General features: G+C 41.7%; 1 protein-coding gene across 3 annotated transcripts in view; it reads right to left on the bottom strand.

The window, feature by feature from the left end:
• Positions 1-27,603, bottom strand: part of PDE4B (phosphodiesterase 4B) — a 172,135-nt gene extending 144,532 nt beyond the window's left edge. For 2 of the 3 annotated variants that reach the window (XM_051798056.1, XM_051798080.1), the window contains exon 1: positions 9,603-9,853. In XM_051798056.1, the coding sequence (XP_051654016.1) occupies positions 9,603-9,838 (236 nt within the window). In that variant the 5' untranslated portion in view covers positions 9,839-9,853. Of the gene's footprint in view, positions 1-9,602; positions 9,854-25,480; positions 25,717-27,498 lie in introns of those variants that run through there. The other variant, XM_051798047.1, reaches the window with a different exon arrangement.
• Between the last annotated feature and the right edge of the window lie 370 nt (positions 27,604-27,973).

The raw sequence follows: 27,973 nt of genomic DNA, 5'->3' as shown, positions 1-27,973 counted from the left end.
AAAGAGAAAGCTTTTGGAAAACAGTCATACTCAGATCTCAAAAGTTTAGAGTGGCTGTGGCTTGCCATCATTAATTTATAGTAATCACAGTTAAGAGATGCCTGTAATTACCACTTTGAAAACTTTTCTCCTTAAGTCAACCACTAAAAATACGGAACCACTCAAATACAGAGTGCTGTCCACTTACTCCAATATCCACCAAGCAATTTCCAGGATAAAATGCCAGTTTTAGAAGCTAAGCAAGGACTAGGAACAGAGGTGTCTCATGCTGTTAGTTTGGTTATTTTCCCAGAAGTTTTACGATGTATGAGCAGCATCACGACCTGGATTTACCTGATTTGACTTCCTCCACCAGGTAAATGCATTGAACAGTGGTAGTCTGCAGAGATATTTGTAAGTCTGGGAAAAACACATTCAAATCTCTTAGGGATGGTTTTATGAAGATTTGAAAGCTGGCACAGGAGTCTAACTGCAGAGCAGACTCTGGAGGCACTGAGTGTGTGGGTTACTAACCTCAGAGGAACAGACCAAATCTCCCCCAAAGCCTGATCCAAAGGGAGTTTCAGAGGTGATGGTCAGAACTGGAAGGCTGAGAAGGAACTCTGCCTGAGGTCTTCAAAGACTTGCCTCTTCCAAGAGGTTTAATTCCAGCTGCTGACCCTTGGAGTTGTAACAGCCCAAGGACAGCCTGACACACGAGTGACAAACAATGATTGTATCAATCAGAATCCATGCTGGGTCATCCAGGAACTGTTTCCTGCACGATTCATGTGCTGCTCAGCTCACCCTGTCCATCTCTTCTTCTCCCTTTCTTTGCCTTGGCTTTATGTTCCTTGCCAACCTCTTCTTGAGTTTCCACATATTTGATACTTTCTCATTCTTTCCCCATCCCCCTTAGAAAAAGTCCAAAATAAAATAATCCATAGCTAAGTAAGAGGATTGTTTATTTAAGCAAGATGGAATCATAGAATATCCTGAGGTGGACAGAACCCACAATGATCCAGTCCAACTCCTGGCCCTGCCCAAGACAAATCCCAGAATCCCACCCTGTGGCTGGGAGTGATGTCCATGTTCCTGGGCCTCGGTCCATTAACTGTAACCCTAAAAGTAATACGTGGATAGAGCCTTCCTAAATCTTCGTTCGCGAAGCCTAGCCATGATTTGAAAAGTAACACATAATTCTACTTACTATACTGTTTTAAGGAACTGAGATCTGAAAACACCCTTGAACCTAAAAGCACGGGATGTCTTCTGAATGTTGCTGAGTTCCCTCAGATCTCATTTCTGTGGAATGAGCTCCACAAAGCACCAGGCTCAGTACAGGTTCTCCAATTAGCTCAGTAATAATGAAACTAATAAAATGGAAAAGCTAATTTTGCATTATTGTTATGAAAGAAAACTTTCCCTCTCACCTAATGAAGTTGTCCATCATTCTGCAATTCCTACCTGCATATGCACAGTGTCAGCAGGGGGCATTAAAGCTTTTGGAAACCATGTAGCAGCACAAAATGTTTCTAATTTTCAAGTAGGGCTTCATATGGTTCTTTATATATTGAAAAGGGAGCAAGGAACTGCTCATTTACAAACTATATTCTGCACATTTTAAGAACACACAAAAAATACTGTGATACCATGGAGAAAAGGAGGCTCAGGGGGGACCTTGTTGCTCTCCACAACTCCCTGGAGGGTGGAGGCAGTTGGGAGTCAGGCTCTGCTCCCAGGGCACAAGGCAGAGGACAGGAGGAAACAGCCTCAAGTTGTGCAAGGGGAGGGTCAGGTTGGATATCAGGAAAACTGCTTCATGGAAAGGGTTGTCAGCCCTGGCACAGCTGCCCAGGACAGGGGTGGAGTCCCCATCCCTGGAAGTGTTCAAAAAACTTGTGGATGTGGCACTTGAGGACATAGTTTAATGGTGATGTTGGATGATGGCTGCACTGGACCCTTAAAGGCTTTTCCAGCCTTAACAATTCTATGATTCTGTGGTTAGAACTACAAGCTAAAATAATAAAAGGAGGTAATTTCTTAAACATTTTTGTTGCACTTGTTAATCTGTATCTGTAAAGCTCTGCCTGAGCCTGGAGGAAAATCAATTGATTTCTGTTTTTTTTTTTTTAACTGATAAAATGAGATGAATGTCCCTCTTGTCTCAGCCTTCAGAGGGTACAATGTGCTCCCTTTTCCACAACCTGTCTCAGAAATCAGTACAGCGGGAACCCAAGGAGTTACTGTACCAAGACAAATATGGAATGAGAGGAAAATTATTCAGTATTATATGCAGATGGAAGAAACTACTTGCAGGACATTTTTATTCAGAACAAGATTCCTTTTTGAGATCTGCATCACAGACTGTACACAACCATGCAATGAAAAGCATCATCCCAGCATAGGTGGGCACATGGAGCTACTGGAAGTGCAACAAAATCTCTTTCTCCATGTGAGTACACACTGATTCAGGGCAAATTGAGAAGATAGTTCCTATTTAATTCCATTAAGTGTCGTGCAGATGTTTAGCCCTCATAGCATTTAAATCTGCTGTGGAAAAAGCTGCAATAAATTGCTCTACTACGAGAAAATGCAACTTGCTGGTTGTGAAAAAAAGCAGAAAGTCTTTGCACAGTTATACATCAATTAGTTGTGTTGGAAATAGCCAAAACTCAAAGTAATCTGATCAAACCTGATTCCAATTTGAGTGCACCATCCTGGAGACATGGACAATGTGAGGATGCCATAAAGTATCACACCACAAGGAGTTTATCAGGAGATACTAGGAAATCACTGAAGCATTTAGTCAAATACACACACAAAAAAGTGGGGTTTTTTACTGTAAGAAGAAAAGAAATAATCTAATATATTGTTATTTCTCCAAAGTCTTATTTTTATATTACTTAATCTCTACTCTGCCCCTCAGCCACATCTATTCGTTGCCCTGAGAGAACAAAACAATGTGAGAAACTTAAAAACTGAATATTTACTTTACTTCCCATGTTTCCCAGGTCTATTCAAAAGAAAAGACTGAATCAATGCATGTATGTCTTGGAAAATAAAACTTAGTTTATAGTAATAACCCTTTCCATGGGCTGTTATGGCAATATTTTACCTGATCAAATAATCAGCTGCTGTTGCATCAGTCTAGCATTGTGTTTGTGTGTCACTGTTTCAGTGCATTACAGACATGTCTATGATTTATCAGCAGTTATAGCCTCACATAGTGCTGAGACAGGAACTCACACGTGTCAACAGCACTGCCTATTGATTCATAAACTTGGTAAAAGTCACAGCCTCCCATGGGCAGAGTTCAGGTTTATTTACACCTTGTCTCTCAGACCCGGTCAGGCAGTCCTGTAGGAAACTGGGAGGAAATGTAATTTTCCTGTTTTAGCTTCCCAAATCTGCTCTCTCCTTCCTACTTCTCCAAATCCACCCATCACAGAATGAGTAGAGCATGTTCTGTGGCACTTGCACATCATGTTGTAACCTCAACTAGTTTGTGGTTATTGCAGAATGTCCATACCATGATCATCATGGAAGATCCTACACAAACCCAACGTGTCAAACCACCCTCAAACTTGTTCCAAGAGACAAACACACACCAGTGGTGCTGGATAAATGATGGGACTCGATTATCTTAGAGGTCTTTTCCAGTCTGAATGATTCTTGGCTGTGAGGGTGGAGAGGCTCTGGCACAGGTTGCCCAGAGAAGCTGTGGCTGCCCCATCCCTGGAAGTGTCCAAGGCCAGGATGGACAGGGCTTGGAGCAACCTGGTCTAGTGGAAGGTGTCCCTGTCCATGGCAGATGAGCTTTAAGGTCCCTTCCAACCCAAGCCACTCTATGATTCTATGATTTTACAATCCTATGATCCCTGTGGAACCCATGTGATGTTCTCATAAGGTAACACCAGGCAATAGAAGTAAAACACTGGCTATTCAGAAACAAAAAAGCTGAAAAAGATAAAAAAAATAGCAGGAATGGAACAGAGAATGTATAGATCTGCAGTGAAGCCAAGCTACACTGCATAAATTAGGATAAACCACAAATGTGTCTGCCACAGTCTGTCCTGGCAACCAACTCGAGCCCGTAAGAAGCCAACTGTACCTCCTGGAAACACACAGCCCGAATTTGTAGATGCTATCACAATGGCAAGCTTCACACATCAACAGAGCTCTCAAAAGCTAAATTCAACAGGAGAGCTTCTTTGAGAAACCATTTTGGCACAGAAAATTTAACTTAATAGTTAAGTCTGGGTATGAGGGTTGGAGGTCATGGATTCTTTAGGAAGGTCTCAGCCACCTCAGCAAGTCGTGAAACCTCTGGGACTCTCTGTTCCTCATAGACTGGCACACTGTGCCATTAAAAACTTATTTAAAGGTATTAAAAACTCCAGAAATAGCTTCTTTCTCTGAGAAGGTATCCACTGTCTTTCACAGAATCACAGAATCAATCAGATTCTTCCTCCCCCTGTCAGAAAAATGGCTGAATCTATCAAAATCAAATTACCATTAATATAATGATCTGTTGTACTTCACTTGAACCTTTAACAGCTGGTGAGTATTTTAACACCATCTTTTTCCACATATGTGGCCGGGGGATGAAAGAAGTTGCTCCTTTCTGTTTTCCACAGTTGTAGACGGGGTTTGGAGGGGATATATGGACAGAACAGATGTAGGGATGACACAGCTGGTTCTGTGTTTGTTGTGTATGGGCCTATTTCTATTTCCTCCTCACCTTCACATCCTTTGCAATCCTTCCTGCCACTCGCTGCAAATGCTCAGGAATTCTCCTTGGGAGATGGAGACAGATGGGAGAACATACTCAGCAGAGAAAAAGAGAGGAACCTTCTGGTTTTTCCCCATCCTTTTCCGTCCTCACTTCAGTTTGTTTCGCCTAGGACTTTCAGGAGATAACTGAGCAACACAGTGTGTCCAATACCAGTCCCAGGTCGAAAGAGAAGCTGCAGAAAGTAGGAGAATCATCCTATTTCTCAAAAACAGAACAAGCAGCTGGAAATCACATCAACAACCGGTGAGAAGCACAAACAGATCAGGTCATCAAAGGAAAGACAAGGGTGTTTTCAAGAGTGGAACTATGGAAAAGCATCCTGCTGTACACAGAGCAAAGTGGAACCAGGTCCAAAAGCACATCATAAAAAAATCACAGAATCATTTAGTTTGGAAAAGACCTCCGAGATCCTGGAGTCATCACCATACAGCACATTCAGGGGGCAGGCTGTTGTGACACATACTTGTTTTATCTCACAAGCAGAAGTCATTTCCCCCAGTCCAAATACTGGGTGAAGGTGGCCAGGAGAGCTCAGATCTGGGATTCTGGTTCATGGGGTGCCAGTACAGGGCAGGAGCCACCTCAGCACAGCTGGACACACAGTTGGTGCTGAGAGGGACTCCAACAGGACATGGGACTAGGAGCTCCACTCTACCTTCTGAGTTCCTCCACCATGATCAAACCACTGGAGAAATTTATGGCTCTTATAAATTACTGTTCTCCTCAGCGATTTCAAGCACATAGTTTCCAAAAATTGAGCTTTCTGAAGCACCACTCCAAATGGGGGCTGCCACTTAAGTCTTTCTTATTTGGTTCCACGATCAGAAAGCAAAATCAAACCTGACATCTTTTGATAATTTTCCTCTGCCTATAGTACATTTTACAGCTTCAAGTAATTAAGCAGATCAGTTGTTATTCACCAGGCTTGGAAACAACTCAAATGCTCCCCCCGTGACTGGATTGTGCCATATTATTTAACTTACTCAATCCCACCACGGAAGATTGTTGTGTAATGAAAACAGATCATGTTTTCAAAAAAATTAAGGCTAGCATATGATTTGCATTTTACATTATATATCAAAAAGCAAATGCACGAATGTATTTCAGCTGAAGGATAACCAAGAGAAAATCCAGAGCAAAATTTCCTAGTATTTCATTTCTGTTCTGCCCTGTATTTTCTTCATAAACGAGGTAACAGGTAATCACTAAAATGATGAAAGCTATATGTGAATTAAATTGGAAAAAAACCCCATGAAAATCTTAATTAAGAAAAGACAATGAACCTCCTACTCTGGAAATCCCTTCATTAAAAAGCTCATGCTCCTCACACAGCATAGCCAGTGACTGCCTGTATATTAAGAAATTGAATAAGTGATGTAAATGGTATAAATATTCATAGAATCACACGGTATGGGTTGGAAAGGACCTTAAAGCTCATCCCATGCCATAAGCAGGGACACCTTCCACTAGACCAGGCTGCTCCAAGCCCTGTCCAACCTGGCCTTGAAGAAATATTTATAATCTTGAGGATCAATATTGCAAGGCAAAGAAAACTGTGTTATAAGCAGCAGAGTTAATTTATAAAATATTGACTTTCATTGATAAAACATTTGGGATCTTGCTGAGAAGGTCCTTGCTATGGGTGTAAACCTGATGATATTAGGAGTTATTATTTGATAAAAATAAGATGGCAGACCTGTGGAAAATAAAAGCTATCTTTAAAGCTATTGCTTTGGCAGTCCTCAAGGTAAGGATAGGGTGAGGGAGAACAGACTGTGGACCATGGAGAGGGAATGTGCTGTTTTCTGGCTGACAGGACAAAGTGCTGAGGACTATCTTCAGGAAATGTCTTCCTCTCTCCAGTGACTCCAAAGGAAACTTTGCACCCAAGGGAGCACTGCATGTCCAAAACTCAGATGCCTCTGAAGGGATACCAAATCATGTCATCTTCTGCCTGCTCTGTTCCTCACAAAACCCCCCAAAACACACATGATACCAGGGGAACTTTAAGAAAGGAAGCAGCAGCATATGGGCTTCCAGAATCTCCGAGGCAAAAATGACAGATGCAAGAGAGGAATGAGACTTGTGGATTCTGGTGGAGGAAAAAGCCTGGAGGCTATTGAGGTTTTGTGCTGTTATTTGATATGAATGAGGCATTTTGAAGACTGGACAGAGCGACAGCAGCCGTGGGAAACTGTTTAAGGGGTTTGGAGCAGGCAGGGATCAGACTGACAGATGTTTGGAGGGAACTGTGATGACATGTTGGCCATGTCCAGTGAGAACTCAACCCTGAGGAAAAGAACAAATTGCAGCACAGAAGCATTTGAGTCATGGCCTTTAAAAAAAAAAAAAAAAGTCTGAAAATTTGTTTTCCCTTTTCTTTCTGGGTAAGGTCTGCTGACTGGATATCAGAGCAGACGGGTGACGACACGGATTTCATCAGCATAATCAGGAGAAAGAAGTTGCAATGCATTCAGCCACAAAAGAAGGAAAATGCCTGGGAAAGGCAATTAGTGAAAAAGGAAAGGAGAGTAAGGGAAGACAGAAACTTGAAAATAAGGGGCATAGAAGAACCACCAAGTAAAGACAACAATGATGATAGAGGTGGTGAAAAATGCTGATTTACCACACCACTAACCCCAAACCCCAAACTGAGGAAGTTTCCTGTTTATGAGGCTCTGAAAGTTATAGATTCTATGAAATCCAACAGCATGAATTCATTTCCTTGCTACTATTACTGTGTAGTTGGTATTTCTTGGACATTTACTCCTGAGGTAATTTTCTACCCAGCTACTACTTCCCAGTTCCCCACAGAAGAGCACCTTATGTAAGTGGCATTTTGCTTAGCACAGGTGAGGGTGTTTCCATGCACTGCACAACCAATTCACAACTGAGAAGGAAATTCAGGTACGCAGCTGAAATAACTGCCTGCAACACACAGACACAGCCCTCCAGACATTCTACTGCAATGTTGTATCACACTCTAATAATTCGAATTGTGTTTTAGCATGTGTACAACACGAAAAGATGTCTGGTTTTGTTGTATGGTTTGACATGTTAAGCATATGCTCACACACAAACAGCCTTGAAACCTTTCTTTCTAAAGGGAGATTTTCTTTGTTGCTACAATAGTTTCCTTCTTATCTCAGGTTAAAACACGGATGTGCAGTTCAAAATCACCTGATACTAAAAACTTTTAAAAATTGAGTTGAGAACCTTCTCTCTTGCCATTAAAAATGAACCCAGAGGGGTCCCACCTCTTTTTTGAGTTGATTCAAGAAGAGATTATTAGTTACTTCTATAAATACATATTTTTATGGTTTTTCTCCAAACAATCCAGATACCCTGTGCCAAGTCTGGCCACATTCTACTCGCCTAATTCCCAGCAGGACCATCTTTCCACAGCATCCATTTCTCCAAACAGACTAGTGGGGGTAAGACAAGCAGCATCCTGTCATTTCAACGCTGGCAGATATGACAGATGTTCCAGGGAATTAATGTGTATAAACCTAAACATGAGTGACTACAACCAATTAAAATGCTGAAGAACATACTGAAGCCTTTACAGCTTGTAACCAGTTTGAGGTTTTTACTTCTGCTTGGATTAAAAACAACAACAACAAAAAGAAGCAGAAAGTCTGCATGATTCTATAATTCTAATTTGAATTGAATTGCTATACCCTAAATGCATTTCAAACTGTGTTTAAAGCAAAATTAAAACATCAGTTATCTCAGTTCTACCCAGTACAATTCCCTGGTATCCAAGTTTGTGGTTTTCTCTCTTATTTTTCTTACCGTTTAACGAGACAAAACAACTGTAAGAGCTACAAATTCACTCTCAGATATTAGTAATTCACTTCAAAAGTAAATACAGCTTTATTTTTTAGCATAACTCACATAAACCATTTTAACACAATGTTCTGTGTTAAAAAGTAGCAGACAAGGATGGGTGTTTCAGATACCCCGAAACAGCCAGCCCATATGGAAAGTTTCATCCCCTCTCCTCTGATTCAATCTATGGAATGGGAAAGTAATGGACATGGCACTGTGTGAGCAGAGTTTAAAAAATTCACATTCCTCAAAGTTTTCTGGTTTAATTCCCACAGACAACTAGTGAATATTAATGGAGACTCCTGGAATTTAAAAGGTGGATCCTGCAAGACACATACAGACTAAATTTAGAAAGCGAGATTCTCAGAGATTTTCCTGAATTATATATTTTGATTCCTGTTTATGGCATGGATTAACCAGATAACTGAGTCAGAGGCAGCTCCAATCGACTGTAATAGCACACAAATTGACTATTTGGGGTTAGTAATTTGTAGGGAGGGAAAAGAAGACTCTCAGACAGAGTTTCCTTGCAAAAAATGGCTGAAAGGAGGGATATTTGTAGCCAGGAAAAACTGTTTAAAAGCCCCTCAGAGTGAAGTTAAAGCCCTTTGCAGCGTTTATCTCCAAGAGTGCCCTGTCTGAACCACCCGGTCTGTGGTGTGCTGTGAGACCGAGCTGAGAGGGCAAAGAAAACACATTTTGAAGGTTCTGAAATGAATTCGTGTATTCAACCCACAGCAACACAACGGCTGGGAAAGTTACCGGCTGCTGCCTTTGTTCCTACAGATTAACCCGGCACACACGAATAATGGGCTGGATTTATCCTGGACAACAGACACTGAATGACAATTGTCGAGGCACTGCATTAAACATCCTTTGGCTGCCTCCTGCTCGATTCATTTAACACTCGTGAATAAATCTCAGCTCGTTTTCCCCTGTTCAAAGCACAGCTACACACACTGGTTTTAAACCCGCACTGGTACCCAGAGCTTACCATGTATGTGCCACCGTGAAGCGACGACGCTGGCGGATGCTTTTATTCACCAGCAACTTTCTGAAAAAGCAGGGAGAGTTCCTGGGAGAGCTGCGAGGAGAAATCTTTGGAGACGTGGGTCTGTTCCCGGGCAGCTTGGGGGGCTCGAGCTCTAAATGCATTTGTTCTTTGAAAGTCCTGATGTAAATCTCGGACTCGGGAGTAGCAAGTTCCCTAGAAGCCTCTTTTGCTGTCATAGCTCAGATGATGTGGGAGCCCTCACCATTCAGAAAACGCAACAAAAACGCAGCGGAGTCAAAGCGCTGCTAAACCCCGCTCATTCACAAGGCTGGGCTCCACAGGAAAGGCTGCCTGAAGCAGCAGCAGCACGAATCGAAGGATGGTAAGCCAGGGCTGTCAGAAAAGCCCTTCTGAGCCCACCTCTCCCCCTGAAAACGCGCCGGGGTGGTGTTGGTGTGTCAGCTCCGTGGTCGCCACCGACGCGCCGGAGCCATTCAAGCCCCGCACAGCAGCTCATGAAAAATTCATCACCACCAGCTCCACATCAATCCTTTCCCTCCAGCATTTTGCCTTCACCTACCGAACTGAAAACCGGCGGATTTTTCGCGTGCACGAATAAAATCAAGGAATTCCCCAGCCTGCGCAACCGGCCTCGTTCCGGGGGTTTAATAAAAGGTCTTCATTGAGAATTAGTTTTCCCCAAGCCGCAGGAGCTCCACCCAGGACGTGCTTATTGGCTCGGGATTATTTTGACAACTGGACTCTGTTCTGCCCTGTCTTGCGTGAGGAGTGTGTGGGATTCTCAGGACATTTTAATACCCTGACATTGTTCCTGGGCATCACCTGGCTCATCCCGGAAGAGACCCCCGGGATGGCAGCGCTGGCTCTGGGAGAGGTGTGAGCAGCACTAAGAGGGGACAGGAAAAAAGGTCTAGGAGGGGAAAAAAAAGGCAAGGATGGTATTCTGTAGGAACAAAGCATGCAAGAATCCATGAACGCTGCTGAAGCAGCATGTTCCACTGTCCTAGGATCTGCACACAGTCAAAGGGCAAAATCCCTGCCAAAACCCCAAAAGATGGGAGACTTGACCCTTTCCTACAATGTAAGTTGATTGAAATTAATTTAAGCATTATATCTACTTAAATTAAAAAAAAAACAATCCACTTAATTTTTTTTCTGGATATAAACACCATGAAAGCAACTTCTACACTTGTAAGGCTAAAAAAAACAACATCAAGGTAAGGAAGTTAAAAGACAAGATTTGATGCTGATGGTAAGAACATAATAAATACTGCAGGGAGGGGCAGAGCATCTTTTTAACTGGTCAAAAGTATGTCACTTTAAATGTAAATACAATAAATCTTTGTAAAGGAGGAGGAGACAGGGAAGAGCAAATCCAGCTGGCCTGTGGCCAAAGATCTGATTGCACAGTACAGGCATCAATTACACAACAAATCCCCACCAGTCCCTGTCCCGTCCAGTCGTTTTTCATCCAAATATCCCAAAACACTTTACAAAATCATCAGCATGCCCTCCTCAACTTCAGAGGCTTGCAAGAGAGAGCTTCCCTATAGCAGAGCCTATAGGGGAGTTTCCAGGCATTCTCCCTAACCTGCCCTATAATATTCACCATTCACATTTATTAAAAACCAAAACAAACAAACAAACACAGAGCCTGAGCCTAACCTGAGGACACTGGAAATGCAGTGTGATTTATTACTGAGAGGTTCAGGCAGTAGCACAACAGGAATATTTAATGCTTTAGGAATTATGACGTGTTAGACTGTGAGCTGCTACTCGACTGCACTGACAGGCAGTGAGAGACAAAGGGAAGCTTGAGAGTTTTGTTGAATGAGAAACAAAATCCACACAAATGCTTTCAATCTGGAATTTCACAGAGAAAGAAAAAATTAACTTCCTAACTCACCAGGAAGCAAATGGGATATTAGAGGGTTTTTTGAGAATATATCTGATATTAGAGAACCAGTATATCCATGCCTTTTCCTAAAGTTATTCAAAGGGCAAGGAAAACAGCAGGAAATCACCTTTTGAAAGCAATAAAAGATGCTGTACAAGGGCATGCTGCTCATGCTGAGTGGGTGCTGTCCTTCCCGGAATTCAGAGACAGTGCAGAACAGTGTCCATTAAGGGAGTACTTCCCATCATTTGGACATCCATAAATTAGCAATGACCTCTCAGCCCCATAGCCTGGAGAAGGTCCTGTGGTAACATGGGCAAAGAAATGCAAGACTAAGCTAATGAGAAGGGAAAAGGAGACTGGGGGGGGAAGCAGAGCTCCATTCCCTTGGGAAGGCATAATGAATGGAAATACAAAGTGCCACCCACAGCTTCTCTGGGCAACCTGTGCCAGGGCCTCCCCACCCTCACAGCCAACAATTCCTTCCCAATATCCCATCTAACCCTGCCTTCTGGCAGTTTGAAGCCATTCCCCTTTATCCTGTCCCTCCAGGCCCTTGTAAATAGCCTCTCACCCACCAGCACCCCCAAGTCCTTCTCCAGGGCTGCTTCATCTGTCCATCTCCAAGCCTGGATTGATCCCAGGGGTGCAAGGACAGAGTTACTGACGTTGCCCTGATACACAAATGAAATGGTCGACAGGCATCTCGCTCTTTCCTGAACTCTGTAACACCCCAGTAACCCACTGCAATGCAATAATTTGTTTATAAATACAGATTATTGTCTGCAATAGATCAGTAGTTCAAGAGTAACAATTTCATCACATCAACGAAGGGATCAGCAATACAAAGAAAAAGTTGAGGAGGGGGAAAAGATGATTGAAAGGAAGTGCCTGCCAGCACTGACAGGAAAATGAGACCACTTGGAAGAACAAGGACAATTAAGGAAACTTTCAAAAGTTAAAGTTTACTTGGGTGAGGTTTAACACACACTTCCTACCTCCCTGAAGTGTCTAGAACTGCAGAAGGTTTTAATATATTTTATTAAAATAACTGATGGAGGTGGTAAACAACATTCTCAAGAGTGCAACCCCTCATCAAAAGTTGATCTTCAGTGTGTTGGGAGAATTGCTAAGCAACGAGAATCCATACCTTTTCTTTACAGTAGCACCATTAGTTACCTGTTTTTAAGTCGTAATAGCCAGGAGAAAATAGAATGCCAGGGAAGAGGGAACTCTGAGTGTCCTGCATGCTTTAATAGGAAAGGAAAAGCTCTTAGAGGACTTTTCACAGCACTTTCAGTTGGTGGCAGAGTAATTGGACAATTGTTCCTCACAGCACACTCTCTCAAAGCACATTTAGATAAGAGCAGTTAGGAAGCTCCCCTCTGTTATTTAGGCAATTGTTCCATCCATCCACATTAGCAAGGCATCCCAAAAAGATAACACTAAACTGACAGTAAATTAATTAGGAAAATTATTTAAAGGGATTGCCGTTTGCTGGTGCTACTTGTATTTCTTTTTCCAAGGAAGGAAACCCAAGGGAAACATATTTTTAATCAAGTACAGAGTCTCCTTTTCAGGAATCCTGGCTTTCAGTATTTCCTCTTCAAAAGCAAAAATAAAGATCTTCATCAAACTTTCAAACAATATGAAAATAAGGATTATTATACTTGCTAATCATTATAAAATATAGCACATAGATCCCCTCTGTATATTTTTAATTTTTCAAGCAATTTGCTGTCATCTAACAAGTGTCCCCGAAGAAATAGGGTCTGTTCCTTTGTACTTGTTAGTCCCGGAAGAACTTTGATGGTCCCTCATCCATGTCAGTGTTTGTTTGGCTTAAGTCAGGCACAGGATTGTAAAAGTCACTTGGGAGAGATGGACATCTTTAATTATAGTTGAAGATGCACAAGGGAAGGATTCAGTCTCTTCAAAGCCAATATTTTTCTTTTAGACTATAATTTAAACACATTTGATGTGAAAAAAACCACTATTAAGCCAGCAACATTATGGAATTTCACAACACTGTCCCTACTTAACATGGATTTCTGCCAAATGTACCAGACAGAAGATGTATCAGGAAAGGATCTATGAATGGACGTCCAGGAGAGAAACTCTAGAAGCCAAGTAGCTCCATTAGCTCAGAGAGAGATGAACATGATCCTAAAGAAGAGGCAGTGAAATCACTGTTCCTCTCCAATGGGTCACCTAAAGCACATTCCCATTAGGAAATAAAAGGGTTGGTCAGAGTAGGTGTGGCCATGCAGGAGACCAGAAACTGGAACTGGGTCACTGAAGCAAGTGATGAGTTTAGAGGAAAAGAGGAGTTGAGGAATGTCTGGTTTTGTGAAAGGGCAGAAGAACAGGATTTTGAGGAAAAGGGAAAAGTAAACCAAGTAAGGGAGAAAAAAGCTATGAATTGACAATTTTCTCTTGGACTAAACCAATGTGACTGGACAAAGCAAAGGAAATGAGAAAGTAGAACAGAGGTTCGAGAACATGGGAAAAGTCATTTGTACTGGAAAAGAACTTGGTTACAAAGACAGCAGTAGAGGAGGGAATAAATTTGCAGTGGAAATGTCACAGGACTGACATAGATGTGATCTCTGGTTCAATGCCTAAGGCAGAAGATGTAATTGCCAAGATGAGCCAGCACTGGGAAAAAATAAGAGCAACCCAGGGAATGGGAGACAGGCAAAGATGTGAGGGGGGAGCAGCGAATCAAACAACACAGAAATGTCTAGAGCAACACAAAAAAATACATCAGTGAACTGGAAGCTGTAGAAAGGGAAGCAGCCAGGAAAACAGATGCCAAGGAATGGTGCTTTAATATGAAAACAGAAGTCACGGTGGATTAAAATGTAAGGATAGGGAATGACAGGCAAGGCTTTCAGTCAGAGCAATGGTTGGTAAGAAAGAGCTGAGAAGGTGACAATGATAAGAAAAGGAGAGCTGGATGCAGCATTGTTAAAACATGGAGGAGATTCCAAGAAAATAAAAAACAGTTGTACAGGCAGTCCTATACAGAAGGATGTGTTTGTGACAGAAAACTTAAATCTTTGCAGTGATGGAGTAGCTTTCTAGACACAACAGAAGCGGAGGAAAAGGGAAAAGAAGGGTAAGGAGCATGAGCTGAAGAACAGACACAAGAGAAAACAATACAAAACATACTTCCGGCCTTCTTGATTTCCTTTCCATCACAACCAAGAGATACATTATGTTCATCCCACCAGTGAGTGCTACTAATTCCATGAGGGGCAAAGTCAGTGTTAGTTAATTCTACCCCATCCTAGTCCCATTTTCACTTTTAGTTCCCTCAGAGTAGCAGCAAATTTGCTTAAAGCATTGACTTAAATACAGAACTATGATTGGCATTTTAAACTATCATCCCAAACTGTGAGGCATTAAAATAGTAATTTAACCTGAATAATAAGAATTCACCATTGTAACTGGAGATGCTTTTGATCAGCCACATCTTTCTACAAGGCAGTAAAGGAAAGCCACAACACAGCATGGAGATCAACCTTCCAAAACACACAATACAAACCCAGGGCTTAAATGGAACAGTAAAGAAATATTATCTAAAGCTGTGAAGAGATGCTGATGTTGTTGCCCGGGGAAGCTGTGGCTGCCCCATCCCTGGAAGTGTCCAAGGCCAGGTTGGACGGGGCTTGGAGCAACCTGGGATAGTGGAAGGTGTCCCTGCCTATGGCAGGGGGTGGAATGAGATGAGCTTTAAGGTCCCTCCCAACCCAAACCAATTCGTGATTCTATGACATTACCCACCCCTATGAGCTCAGTAGAGGTTGGACAGGACTCGCTCTAAATAAAAGGCCACCTTCTGAGCTCTTCCCATTCCATAGCATCCAGTTGCCCTTAAACAGACTATTCCTCATTCAATAGGCAGCTTGTATATTAATTTCTGGTTTAACAACCAGTACTTGCAGCCTCTTTATATGATTCTGTAAGTTTTTAGCCCTTTAAAACATTCCCTACCTCTAACAAGGTCAAGAAACTCCAGAATATTTTTAAGTTTAGTCACAAAAACTGAATTCCATCTTTAGGAAAGACACCTTGAGAGTTTTGAGTGGTTGGATGGCTCATCTGTTCACACTGACTTTGTCATCTACGTCAACCAGGTCACTGCACTGTTTGAGCAGAGCTCTACAAGGTGTTCTCTCTCACAGGAAAATTATTTGCATTCAGAACACGCATGAAAGAGTCAGTAATAACAGTAAACCTGGTGCCTTTCACGTGCTGTTTAGTCCTAAACTGGATTTAGTACAGTTTTTCCATAGTAAATCACACCGCACACAAGACAAGATTGATCTGGCTTCCTTGCACTTTTTAGTATTTAAACAAAAAAGTACAAATTCTTACCGGGCTACTTTTTCTTACAGGTATTTATACTGTTACCTCTTAGTAGATACATCTGAGAAAATAAAATATTTCACTTATACTTTTTGTATTTTATATTTAAACTTATATGTCTATCATTTATATATTTACAAATGTATATTTTTTTACACTTATTATAAAATTATATAAGCCAAAGAGGCATGATGTAAGATGGGAATTTGCTTAGCAACTTTAATTGTGCTTGATTTATTCTCAGAGAACATTTAAATGCCTTCTATATTATCCATAGTGAGTAATCACATATGTCAGACCAATCTGTATTACTTATGATTATTTTCTCATTTCCCAGCTATAGATTAATATTTTACAAATTAATTCAATAAGCCAATTTATTCCTCACAGGCAGAGACCTTCAGGGTGACTCCTGAGAAAAGAGAAGCCAATGGAAAAAAGTGTTAAAATTTCACCCATCCTGCTGAGAAGAGGTTTTATGTTCCTACAGAGATGCGGTATGAAGGAATCTCTAAAAATATATTGGCCTGGACAGGCTGGCTCAGCTTTCCCCAGGCTGTCGTTTGATTTGTCAGTGTGTTATTTATTCATTTTACTCACTTCTGTGACTGTGATCAGCAGCAGGTGCACCTGCCTCTGCCAGGAATTTGCCTGTGACTAAACACCTCATCTCCCATGAGTCACCTGCATTTGACAGCCAGGATTAGGGCTTTGCTCACCAGATCACAGAATCACAGAATATGCTGAGTTGGAAGGCACTCACGAGGATCATTCAGTCCAACCCTCAGCCCTGCACAGGACCATCCCCAAGAGTCACACCAGGTGCCCCAGAGGATCATCCAAACACTCCTGGAGCTCTGGCAGCCTTGGTGCTGTGACCACTGCCCTGGGGAGCCTGTTCAGTGCCCAACCACCCTCTGGGGAAAGAACCTTTTTCTAAGATCCAACCTAAACCTGCCCTGACACAACTTCAGGCCATTCCCTGGGGTCCTGTCCCTGGTCCCCACAGAGCAAAGATCAGGATCAGGGCTCTGCTCACCAAGTCAGGGTCTGAGATAAGCTCAGTTGGTTATAGCCTGGTGCTAATAACACCAAGGTTGTGGGCTTCATCATCTCACGGGCCATTCACTTAAGAGTTGGACTTGATGATCCTTGTGGGTCCCTTTCAACTCAGAACATTCTGTGATTTTGTGAAATAAGGGCTTTGCTCACCTGATCAGGGCTTTGCTCTCCACAATGCTGAGTCACTCTGTGCCCATAGACAGAGGCAACTATGGGCACCACAGCTACTGGCCAATATCACCCAGTGTAACTTAGTCCTTGCTAAATAAAAAATGCAAACATTATAAAAATGTTATAAAATTACAAATGTATCTGTAATTTTCATGTAAAATCAAAATGAAAATGGGTGTTGGTGTCTTCTCCCAGGTAACAAATGACAGAACAAGGGAAAATGGCCTCAAGTTGTGCCAGCGGAGGTTTAGGTTGGATATTGGGGAAAATTTCTTCTCCAAAAGGGTTGTCCAGCCTGCCCAGGGCAGTGGAAGTCCCCATCCCTGGTGGGATTTAAAAGCCATGTGAATGTGGCACTTGGGGACATGGGTTGGTAGTGGGATTGGCAGTGCTGGGGCATGGTTGGACTCGATGGTTTGAGAGGTTTTTCCAACCTAAATGATTCTGTGATTCTGTAAAACACTGACAAGTAAGAAAAAAAAAACCAATATTGCTCTGGCAGAGCAATGTTCTCACTGCTGCCCGATAATCCTGTAGAAGCAATTCAGGCTCCCACTTTTTCAGGTCATTTTTGCATCCTGCCACACACTCCCATGAAAAGCTACAGTTTGGGTTGGTTGGCAGCACCCCCACTCATACAGGCAATGGAAAGGGGACAAAAAGGAATGCTTAGCCTTGGACTGCCCTCTTCCTTTCAGCAAAAGGATTTAAATTATTTTCATGAGCCCACATATTTCTCTGATATTGGTCTCACCTGCGGTGGCTGAGCAGGAACATTAATCCAAGTCCACATTAATCCAAGTCTGCTTAGGTTTTGTATTTTGCTCTTCCAGCCTCTTAGTTCTGCAGCAGTTGACTCACAAAACAGTTTATATGCCAGTTATTTGGATTTCTTTGTGTTTCAGACCAACTACACCTTATCATCTCTCTCAGGTTAAACAGCACCATGTTTACAAGGCTCATTTATTTATAGTTATTTTTCCCTAAGGAACTCCTGACAAAGACAGGTAAAGCTCACTCCATCTCCTGTTCAACAGCAGGGTTGGAACCTCCAGCTTTGCCAGGTGCCTCAGGTTTTGGTGCTGGGAAAGAACAGAAAATGCAGTTGCTCAATTGTCAGGATTCCCACATAGCTTTGTCCATTACGGCTTAATTAAAGGAATAAAATCTCAGCCAAAAATCCTAGAAAGCAGCTCACTGCCAGTGCCAATAAAAACAGGGTCAGAGAGGAGGTGGCTGTGGCCAAGTTTATAACAAGTCTCATGTTTTTCTTCATGGAAAGAGTGTCCAACAATGGGTAACGAGCCCATGGAGCAGCAGTCAGGGCAAGAACATGTCCTCTGCTGTTGGCCTTGGTCAACACCATGTTCTTGTCCCCCTAATTCATCCCAGTGACACTCTCAGTGTTAGCAGGGTCTGTGCTCAAAGGACCCAGGAGGGAATTGCTACAAAATGGAAGTTTAAAAATAGTCCAGGAAGTCTTGACATAGCCACTGAAAACATGTGACAGAAGGTCTAAAGGCATCTGACCCCCCCAGTGCCTGGTGGATACAGATCATGAGTAATCTGGTAAACTGAGTCAGTAGTTTGGTTACAAGTATTTAGAAATGTGATTTATAAGTGAATTTGGTTGAATTTTTTTCCAGGGAAATCACAGAATCACAGAACTGTTGAGTCAGAAAAGACCTCTAAGATCATTAAGTCTAACCATCAACCAGCACCACCACTATGTTCACCACTAAATCCTGTCCTCAGGTGCCACATCTACATGGTTTTAACACCTCCAGGGATGAGGACACCACCACTGCCTTGGGCAGCCCATGTCAGGGCTGAACAACCCCTTCCATAAAAAAATTTCCCTAATATCCAATTTAAAACTCCCCTGGTGCAACCTGAAGCCTTTTCCTCTTGTCCTGTCACTTGTTATTCTGGAGGAATGAGTCCAAATACTGAACAAAAACTTATCTAATCATAGAATGGTTTGGGTTGGGAGGGACCTTAAAGCTCTTCCAGTTCCACCCCCTGCCATGGGCAGGGACACCTTCCACTATCCCAGGCTGCTCCAAGCCCCGTCCAACCTGGCCTTGGACACTTATAGGGATGGAATGTCACGGATCAGCTGAGAACCACCTGGAGTTCTCCAGGTAACACAACAAACTGTGTCAGATCTTGCCTTTCAAATGAAGTTATCATTAGTCAGAAGCTTAAAAGAAAATCATGTCAAATTATTGTCTGATTCAGCTTTCCTATCAACGGTATTTCCATAATCTTCATTTATTTTATATTCTTGGGAGGATGAAGTTTGAACATAATATTTCAGAAGCTTCTTTGTCTTTTGCTGATTAAGAGTGATTCATTTTTTTCCATTCCACATACATTTCAAGCTGTCTTGTCGCATTCTGGATTGAGGTATATAATTATAATTTAATCATGAAAAGCTTTTTTGTGTGCCTACAGCTACCTCTGTTTTGAAGACTTGCATCTCCAGGCAAACCTTGCAGCACCAAACTTCAGAATCATCCTCAATAAAATTACTGGGCTCACCTTGCAATTCACACCAAAAGGGGATGTTATAATTTTGACTAAAATAAGTGGAAATGAATTCAAGGATAATATTACAGCAATAAAATATAAATTGTGTACAAAAAGACATTTATCGAATAATTATAATTTTAATTCAAAACCTGTGACAAATCCAACATTAATAAAATTCCTCTATACTAACTACATCCCGTACAAATAATAGCTATTCTATTTAGGCTTTCAAGAAAACAGGAAAATAAAAAAATGTGTCGACAGAGAAGAAGATCCGAGAGCTTCAAAAACTGATGGCAACAGACAATGTCTAAATATGGGCAGACAAAACACTTATCTGGGTATTTTTAGCTCAGAAAATAACTCCAGGGCTAAGTCAGAGATGCACAAATTATCTCTGCAGCAGCTCCTTTTTGGACAGGTTGGCATTTGTACTGACCACCCACACAATGGGTGAGCATTGACCTCTGGATATTTGGGTTGCCCACTATTTTTTCCCCAATAAAAAGGATTCCTGGGATTTATTTTAATAAACAGATCTCCAGGATTTGTTGCATAATATTAGATGGGGTTGGGGGTCCAGTAGTGACCCCCCAAACCAGAGCCAGGGGAGCAGCTCCCCGTGGGTGCCAACACCACCATGGTTTAGTTGGATTTCTTTGACTGATCCTCATCAGGAAGAATCACTAATCCAAAAAGTCAGCAAGGATGGGATATTCTCTAGTGGGTTACACCTTACTAAGGGAAAAAATAGCAATATTTTAGAGAAGATATTTCTCCAAATTGGCATTTCCTCTGCCACATCTTTGGGAGGTATTAAAATGACTGACAATAAAGTCAAGGAATTTTCCTTTCCCACCTTGGTGGGCTCAAACAGATTTAAGACTCTTTATTTAACTTCTTTGATCCACCTGCAGACAACGTAGGAACAACCTCCAAACAGAACATTTTCAGCTTTCAGGGATTGTCTTGAGGGATCCCCAGCACTGCAAGCTCCCACCAAATCCAGTGTCCAGCACCAGGAGTAAGCCATACTTAAATGGACCAGGTAATATTTTCACCATCCCTAAATGGACCAGGTAATGTTTTTACCTACTAAAACCATAAAAAAGTCACTGAGCAAGCAAAATCCTTTAGGGTTGTTTCCAGATCTCTTCAAAGACACCTTTTATATCGTTAGGACAAATCACAGTAAGCCTTTTTCAAAACAAAGGTTTCATATACATTTTCCATCACAATGTATATTATTTTAATTATGCACAGCATAATTAAAACCTTTTTCCCCCACAGAATAAATGAGATGTTCTGACGAGTGGAGCTGACCTCCTTTTCCAAGGTAAGGAAATGCCCCACAGAAATGTGATGCAGGCTTTTGAAATCCATGAAGTGTGTTCAATCAGAATAATTGATCCTGCTTCATTACCATGAAAACTGATGGGATTTATGGAAATAATTAACATTTTGAAGCAGGTGATGTCCAGAAGTCCCTTCCAACTTCAACCATTCTGTGTTTTAAATAATTTCAAATATCGGTATAAAACCTAAAAATGTGGGTTTAAGTATTTTTTCCTCTAGTTTTTATTTTTCACATCATATGGGAAGCCAGCTCATCTATTATTTTTTTTTTCTATTCCAAGTTTGCAGGATATTCCTTCAGTTCTTCTCTAGTTGAATTTGCAATTATCTAAGAAATAAGACTTTAACCTATTTCACAGGGTGCTATCCCAGGGTCTGAAACAACATCTAAAACACAAAACAAAATTAAAAAAAAAGCCCCATACTTCTCCAAAGCATCATCTCCTTCTGAACTCCTGGGATTCATCCCACCATTCCTGTTAAAGCTTCCTATTATCCCAAATATTTCCTTTTATCCCATGGGATTTACAGGTTTCAAATATGTAAAGGAATATTTGGGCAAATTACCTTCTGCTTGGTTTACTAGCAATAATAATTTTGTCATCCTTTTAATTCTCCATGCAAATCTCCACCAATTTATCATTCTAACTTTCCTTATCTACCCCTTAATTAATTCCCACCTTATCTATCCCTCAATTAATTCCCATCTTATCTATCCCTCAATTAATTACCAGTTTCCCAGGGACTATGAGCCGGCTCTGGCTGAACTCAGCATTTTTGCTGGAGGTTTCAGTTGCCCAAAATTACACTGAATTTTTGTTTTATTTAGTTTCTGACGTTGCATTTAATTTGCTGCCCACGATCACCATCTGGAGAACAAGGAGCAGTACTACAGGAGCAGATACAAGAGTAGATCTGCCACTCAATACATCAACCCTCGTCATAATCCACTTGTACACCTGAAAAACGCACTCCAGGAAGGTTTTGAGGTGGATGTGGAGAATAGGATCAATCCTTTAGTATTTTCCTCTTAAATTCTGACCTGCCCAATAAAATTCTTTCAGAAGAGACAAGCCATAGATCTGCTCATGGACAAATGGCAAATTCACAGTCACACAAATATGTATTTAATAAAGCATTTAATACCACAGTCTAAATATTTAACAGAACCTCTAAGCTCTGAAAAACTCCAATATTTAATATTAACCATATCAACTCTTCATGTAACTCTTAAAGCCTTTTTTTCCTTATGCTTTGGGACACATCACAGAACTTATTTTTGTTTCAACAGAGAAACTTGCTGCAAAACTGTCAAAATATCTCCACACACCTGAATAAAATGTGTGGAAAGAGTGGAAATGAGCCTCCAGCTCTCAAACCCATCCCAGGAGCTGGAAAGTATCAAAAAAATAGGGAAGAGAACTATTTTGGATGCTCTAAGTATAGCTACAAATATATTCTTCACACCCTCTCTCTTCACTCTTGCCCAGATTTCTTATCACAAAGCTTTAGTTATAAAATATGGAGCAGGATGGTGGAAAACATTTTAACAAGTTTTATGAAAATATGAACAAAATTTGGGCAAAAGAAGCTTATAAGTCTTCTCCATTCAGATTGTCAAACTGCACATCTATTGGACTTCTATCCCACATCCAGGATCTTGTTCCTGCAGGGCAACATTGGTTTTCAGCGCCAATTCTTTCCTGCTCAGTGATATCACTTTATATTTATCTACACTGAAATTTTCCTTTATTGCCCACTCACTCAGTCTCTTAATGCTCATCTCATTCCAAAGCTGTTCCAAGGCAACCACAAATACCGGGATTATACAAATTTAACCTGTGTCTGGGGTGTATTTCATGCAGAACTGAGCCATGATGTAGAAACCCAAAGAGTTTGGGGACCAGATCCTGCTCCAAAAACATCTCAGTCATGAGGGGGGGGACCTTCTCACTCTCTGCAACTCCCTGACAGGAGGGTGGAGCCAGGAGGGGGTCAGGCTCTGCTCCCAGGGAAAAAGGGGCAGGATGAGAGGCAACGGCCTCAAACTGTGCCAGGGGAGGTTTAAGTTGGTTATTAGGGAAAATTCCTTGATGAGAACTGTTGTCCAGCCTTGGCACAGCTGCTCAGGGCAGTGGTGGAGTCACCATCCCTGAAGGGGTCAAAAAAACATGTGGATGTGGCACTTGGGGATATGGGTTAGTGGTGATGCTGGTTAAAGGTTGGACTTGATGATACTAAAGGTCTTTTCCAACTTTGACAATTCTGTGGTTCTATGACTGTGCTCCCTGAGAGTATGGTCAGGCCCCAAATAACTGGGAATTGCATAGGGAAGGAACTGCCTGGCATGGGTAGGGATCAGTGCTAAACTAGGGAAAAGCCCTCAATGACTAGAACTTAAACAGAAAATGGAAAAGTTCAGACCAGTCTCCTGCCCAGCTGTAAGAGCAGCCAATCTCACTGGTCAGAATGGTGAGGGCGATGCAAAAACAGAACCACAGAATCCCAGAATATGTGAGCTGGAAGGGACCCACAAGGATCATCCAGTCCAACCCTCAGCCCTGCACAGGACCATCCCCAAGAGTCACACCACGTGCCCCAGAGGATCATCCAAACACTCCTGGAGCTCTGGCAGCCTTGGTGCTGTGACCACTGCCCTGGGGAGCCTGTTCAGTGCCCAACCACCCTCTGGGGGAAGAACCTTTTTCTAAGATCCAACCTAAACCTGCCCTGACACAACTTCAGGACATTCCCTGGGGTCCTGTCCCTGGTCCCCACAGAGCAGAGATCAGTGCCTGCCCCTCCTCTTCCCCTCCCAAGGAAGTTGTAACTGCAATGAGGTCTCCCCTCAGTCTCCTCCAGCTGAACAGACCAAGTGCCCTCAACTGCTCCTCACACGGCTTCCCCTCAGGGCCCTTCCCCATCTCCATTGCCCTCCTTTGGACACTCTCTAATGGTTTCATATCTTCCTTACATTGTGGTGCCGCAAACTGCCCCAATATTCCAGGTAAGGTCCTGTTGGAACAGCTCTGCATCACCAGTCACACTGACCAGCAACTCCCAGTCCCTTCAGTAAACTGGGATTTTTACAGTGAAGAAATAGCAATAAGCTGAGAATGTGTTATCAGGGGTTTCTCTGGGACCGGAGCACACGCAGCTCAAGAAAAGACCCTCATCCATCGATTCTGCTGTACTGAAAAAGAGGAGCAGCAATGCCCCCTTGTGTTCCAAGGAAATTAATGATAAATCCATTGCAATTCGCTTGCATTTCTCCTAAATCAGGGACTAATGTGTATTCAAAGATCTTATTCTTCCAATCCCACCTTGTAAAGAGGCTCTCAATGGCCTCGCTGTCAGGATTGCAAATTGCTGCACACACACACAAGGGAACACTTGGACAATGCTCCCAAAGGTAAACCAACCCTTTTATCGTCAAATTTCACAATCCATCTAAAATTAGATAACTCATTTTGTTAAATTTATCACAGCAATTAAGCACAAAACCTGAACAAAAGCTCCTGCTAATTCCTCCCTGATTTCTGTATCTCAGCTATTCTTTCAAGCGCAGAGTTTATAAATCCTATTTTCAACAGGAACATTCTTTTTAAAGGACTCTAAAAAATGGATTTGGGATGTCCTCTGTAATTGTTCAAACACAAACTGAAAAGTGCTGAGCTTAACAGAAGCTAAAACCAGATTCCAAGTTGGAAATAATGATGTGAACATGTCTTGCAATCAGAAAACAAAATTGAGAGTGGAAAATTTATAAACGAGAATCTAAAGTTCACTTGAAACCTGAGCTGAAACTTCAGGTTGTAAGGCTGCATTAATGTCATTTCAAGATTTGTATGACAAGCAGAACAGCCAACCTTATTTTGCCATTAAATCCATCCTTGCAATTCCAAAACATGGACACTCAGGGCTTTGCCTCCTCTCCTGACTCCAGATTAATTTCCCTTTTTTTGGCACTTAACACCAGTTCCTATTTAAGAACTCGCCTCTTAGCAAGTCCCTTGTAATCAGCTCTCTGATGGTTTCTTTGGGACTTATCTTGAGTTTAACATTAGATTCAAATGGGCTTTTTTCAAGTCTTTTTTCGAACACATGGACAGGAAATAGCCAGAGTTAAAGCCTTTTTCCTCAATCTGTTGTCTTTCACCATCCTGAACTCTTGTGTGGGTGGAAAACTAGTAACACAATCCTCTGGCCAACATCAGAATTTATGATACAAAAGTTTCACGAGGGATTTTAACAGAAGTAGAATTTCAAAGAAAAGGCAATAACTTTGTAAAGTTACATGGATGACAAACCAACTGATAGAGTTCAACAGTACTGATTAACATAGATAATTATCTATCTTAAAAAATAAGGAAAGAAGCCAACTCCAAGGGGAAAAAAAAAAATTAAAAAAGGTAATAAAACCACAATTACATGAGATTTACAACAAGAGAAAATAACTTACCAGTCTTGGTAAGTGGTGATTGCAATACTTGGAGGTGTCAGCAGAGGCAGAGTTGTCGGTCTACAGACAATGTCTCTGTCAGGTGTCCTAGCCTTCTCTGTCTGTCTCTGGGACAATGGTGGTAACTGCAAATTACCAGAGCAGCATCTTCTCCCTCTCCACAGGTCAATGCCCAGAGCGTGGGTGGAAGTGCTGTAGGACTTACTCAGCCCACACTCCAGGTAATCCAGAGAGTTCTGTAGAGACAAGAAGTCGTTGAAGTTCTGCAAATAAATGTTTTCCTCCATGAAGATAAAACATGCAATTTTTCTCCAATTGTTCTTCTGAAGGCTTGGCAGAGTCTGAGAGCCCTGTGTTATTTTATCAAGTTGTGAGTGCACTTGAAAATTCATTCAGAACTTGTCTCAACTAAATTCAACATTTCACTCTAATGTAATTAAACACTTCCCCTTCAGAGAAAAGCACTCTGCCCCATGTCTGACATTGCTGGTAGAAATAGTCTCCAAAAAAGGTTTTGATCAACTGAAGCAGTTTTTCCTCTTCTAGTTTCTACAGGTTTTTATTTAAAAGCATCCCCATGATCACAGAGCTAGCTGTCAAACACAGCCAGAAGTTGCAGCAGAACAGAGCTGCAGGAGGGCTGGTTGTCAGTTTTGGTCTCACCCAGAGAATTTAGCTACTCAAATATAGCTGTCCAATATAAACGAGGCTATTTCTGTATTCCATGTGATGAGCTATCAATAGAAGCTGGAGGGTTATTTTGATGGGTGTATATGTGTGTATATATATATACATATATTTATATATTTATGGCCACATTTATCTTCTTTTTCTACCTCCCTCTGAATTTTGATCTCCACCCTGCTCTTTCCACCCCCTCCACAGACCTTTCCAAACCCACTTTACTGTCTCCCCAAATCCCTTGGTTCATTTTCCCCACAAACTGTGCTCTTCCAGCCAGCACTGGGGGACTACAGAGAAAATGAGTGAGGTTTAATTTTCCAGGAACAGCTTGTTGGACTTGATCTTGGCAGTCTTTTCCAACCTAAATGATTCTGTGGTTCTATGAACTGCAAAGGCCTCTGTTGCCTCACAGGTTCTTCCACTGCACAAAATCAGGTCAAAAACACTCCTAGGAATTCCAGAAAGGAAAGCCTTGCCTTCTGTATGAGGATCTGACTCAACATGCCCTTATTAATAGTCTTCATAGGACTATTTAATTATTTGTTATTATTCAAGAAGTGTCCAGAAGAGTTTTTCAGCTTCCCATTAGATTTCAGATGCCTGTTTTCATTAAAGTCAGTGAGGACTGAGCAAACTCAGCCTCATGCTCAGGCAAACTGACTATGAGCAGTGCAACACGTGCTCTAAGAGTGCAAAATAAACACTTATTTACTGGAGGAGTGCTACAGGTTACTCTAACTCTTAGGTTCAGCTCCTCCACTGTGTTTTCCTTTACATTCCACGTGATTTCCTGTTTTTTTGAGAGCCTCAGCTGTGACAAACAGGCCAATTAAGACTGTTTATCAGGCCATCATTACAAAGTGATACATTTCTCCAGAGAATGGGAACTGGAGTTTAATTAATAGGGGATTACCATGACGATTAGAAAGCGTAGAGTTGGAATAACACATTTATCATCACATTAAGTGTTCAGCAACTGCAGTGGGGAGAGACAGTGGAACACTCATAAGCATGTAAGTGCAGCATATGAGCAAAGGTGGGATCCAGAACAGATATTCCATAAGTCACACCAACATTCCCAGCTGGCTGCCCACACTACACTGACCAAAGGCAGAGTATATGGTATGTAAGGCTCCTCTAAACCTGTCATGGGGGTTGGTTTGCTCATTTTTAAATATATGCTTATTTTCTGCTTATTAAATAATAATCTTCCAGGATTATCAAAGTGTACTCAAAGCAGAATCAGCTCATATTTCTGAAATAAGACAAAACCAGCTTTTTTATCATTTTCATGAAGTACTGGGGAAAATAAAACATCTTCAGAAGAAACTCACCTCATCTGCAGTTACTGTCATGACACTTCTGCTTTTCTTCATTATCAAGATTGAAGTGCACCCCGTTCTAAAAAGCTCGTGTTGTTAAATCCAATTTCTTCAGACAGGCAATCTGAAAGAAAAAACATATTTCTGAATAACAAACTGGCTTTGATGACAAACTAACCATCACCATCACAGCTGATTTATAACTTGCTGCCCATTTTCACAGAATCATGGAATTGTTAAGGTTGGAAAAGACCTTTAAGATCATTAAGTCCAACCCTCAACCCAGCACCACCATGTTCATCACTAAACCATATCCTCAAGTGCCACATCCACATGTTTTGAACACGTCCAGCAATGGTGACTCCACAGCTTCCCTGGGCATCCTGTTCCAGTGCTTTACAACCCTTTCCATGAAAAAACTTTCCATAATATTTAATCTTAACTTCCACTGGTGCAAGTTGAGGCTGTTTCCTCTTGTCTGTCTGGT

This window comes from Manacus candei, unplaced genomic scaffold, assembly GCF_025592945.1.
Source record: "Manacus candei isolate 608988 ecotype Guabito, Panama unplaced genomic scaffold, ASM2559294v1 h1tg000005l, whole genome shotgun sequence".
NCBI classification, from domain to species: domain Eukaryota; kingdom Metazoa; phylum Chordata; class Aves; order Passeriformes; family Pipridae; genus Manacus; species Manacus candei.
The sequence above is the reverse complement of the archived record's forward strand: the minus strand, read 5'-3'. Positions and strand labels throughout refer to the sequence as shown.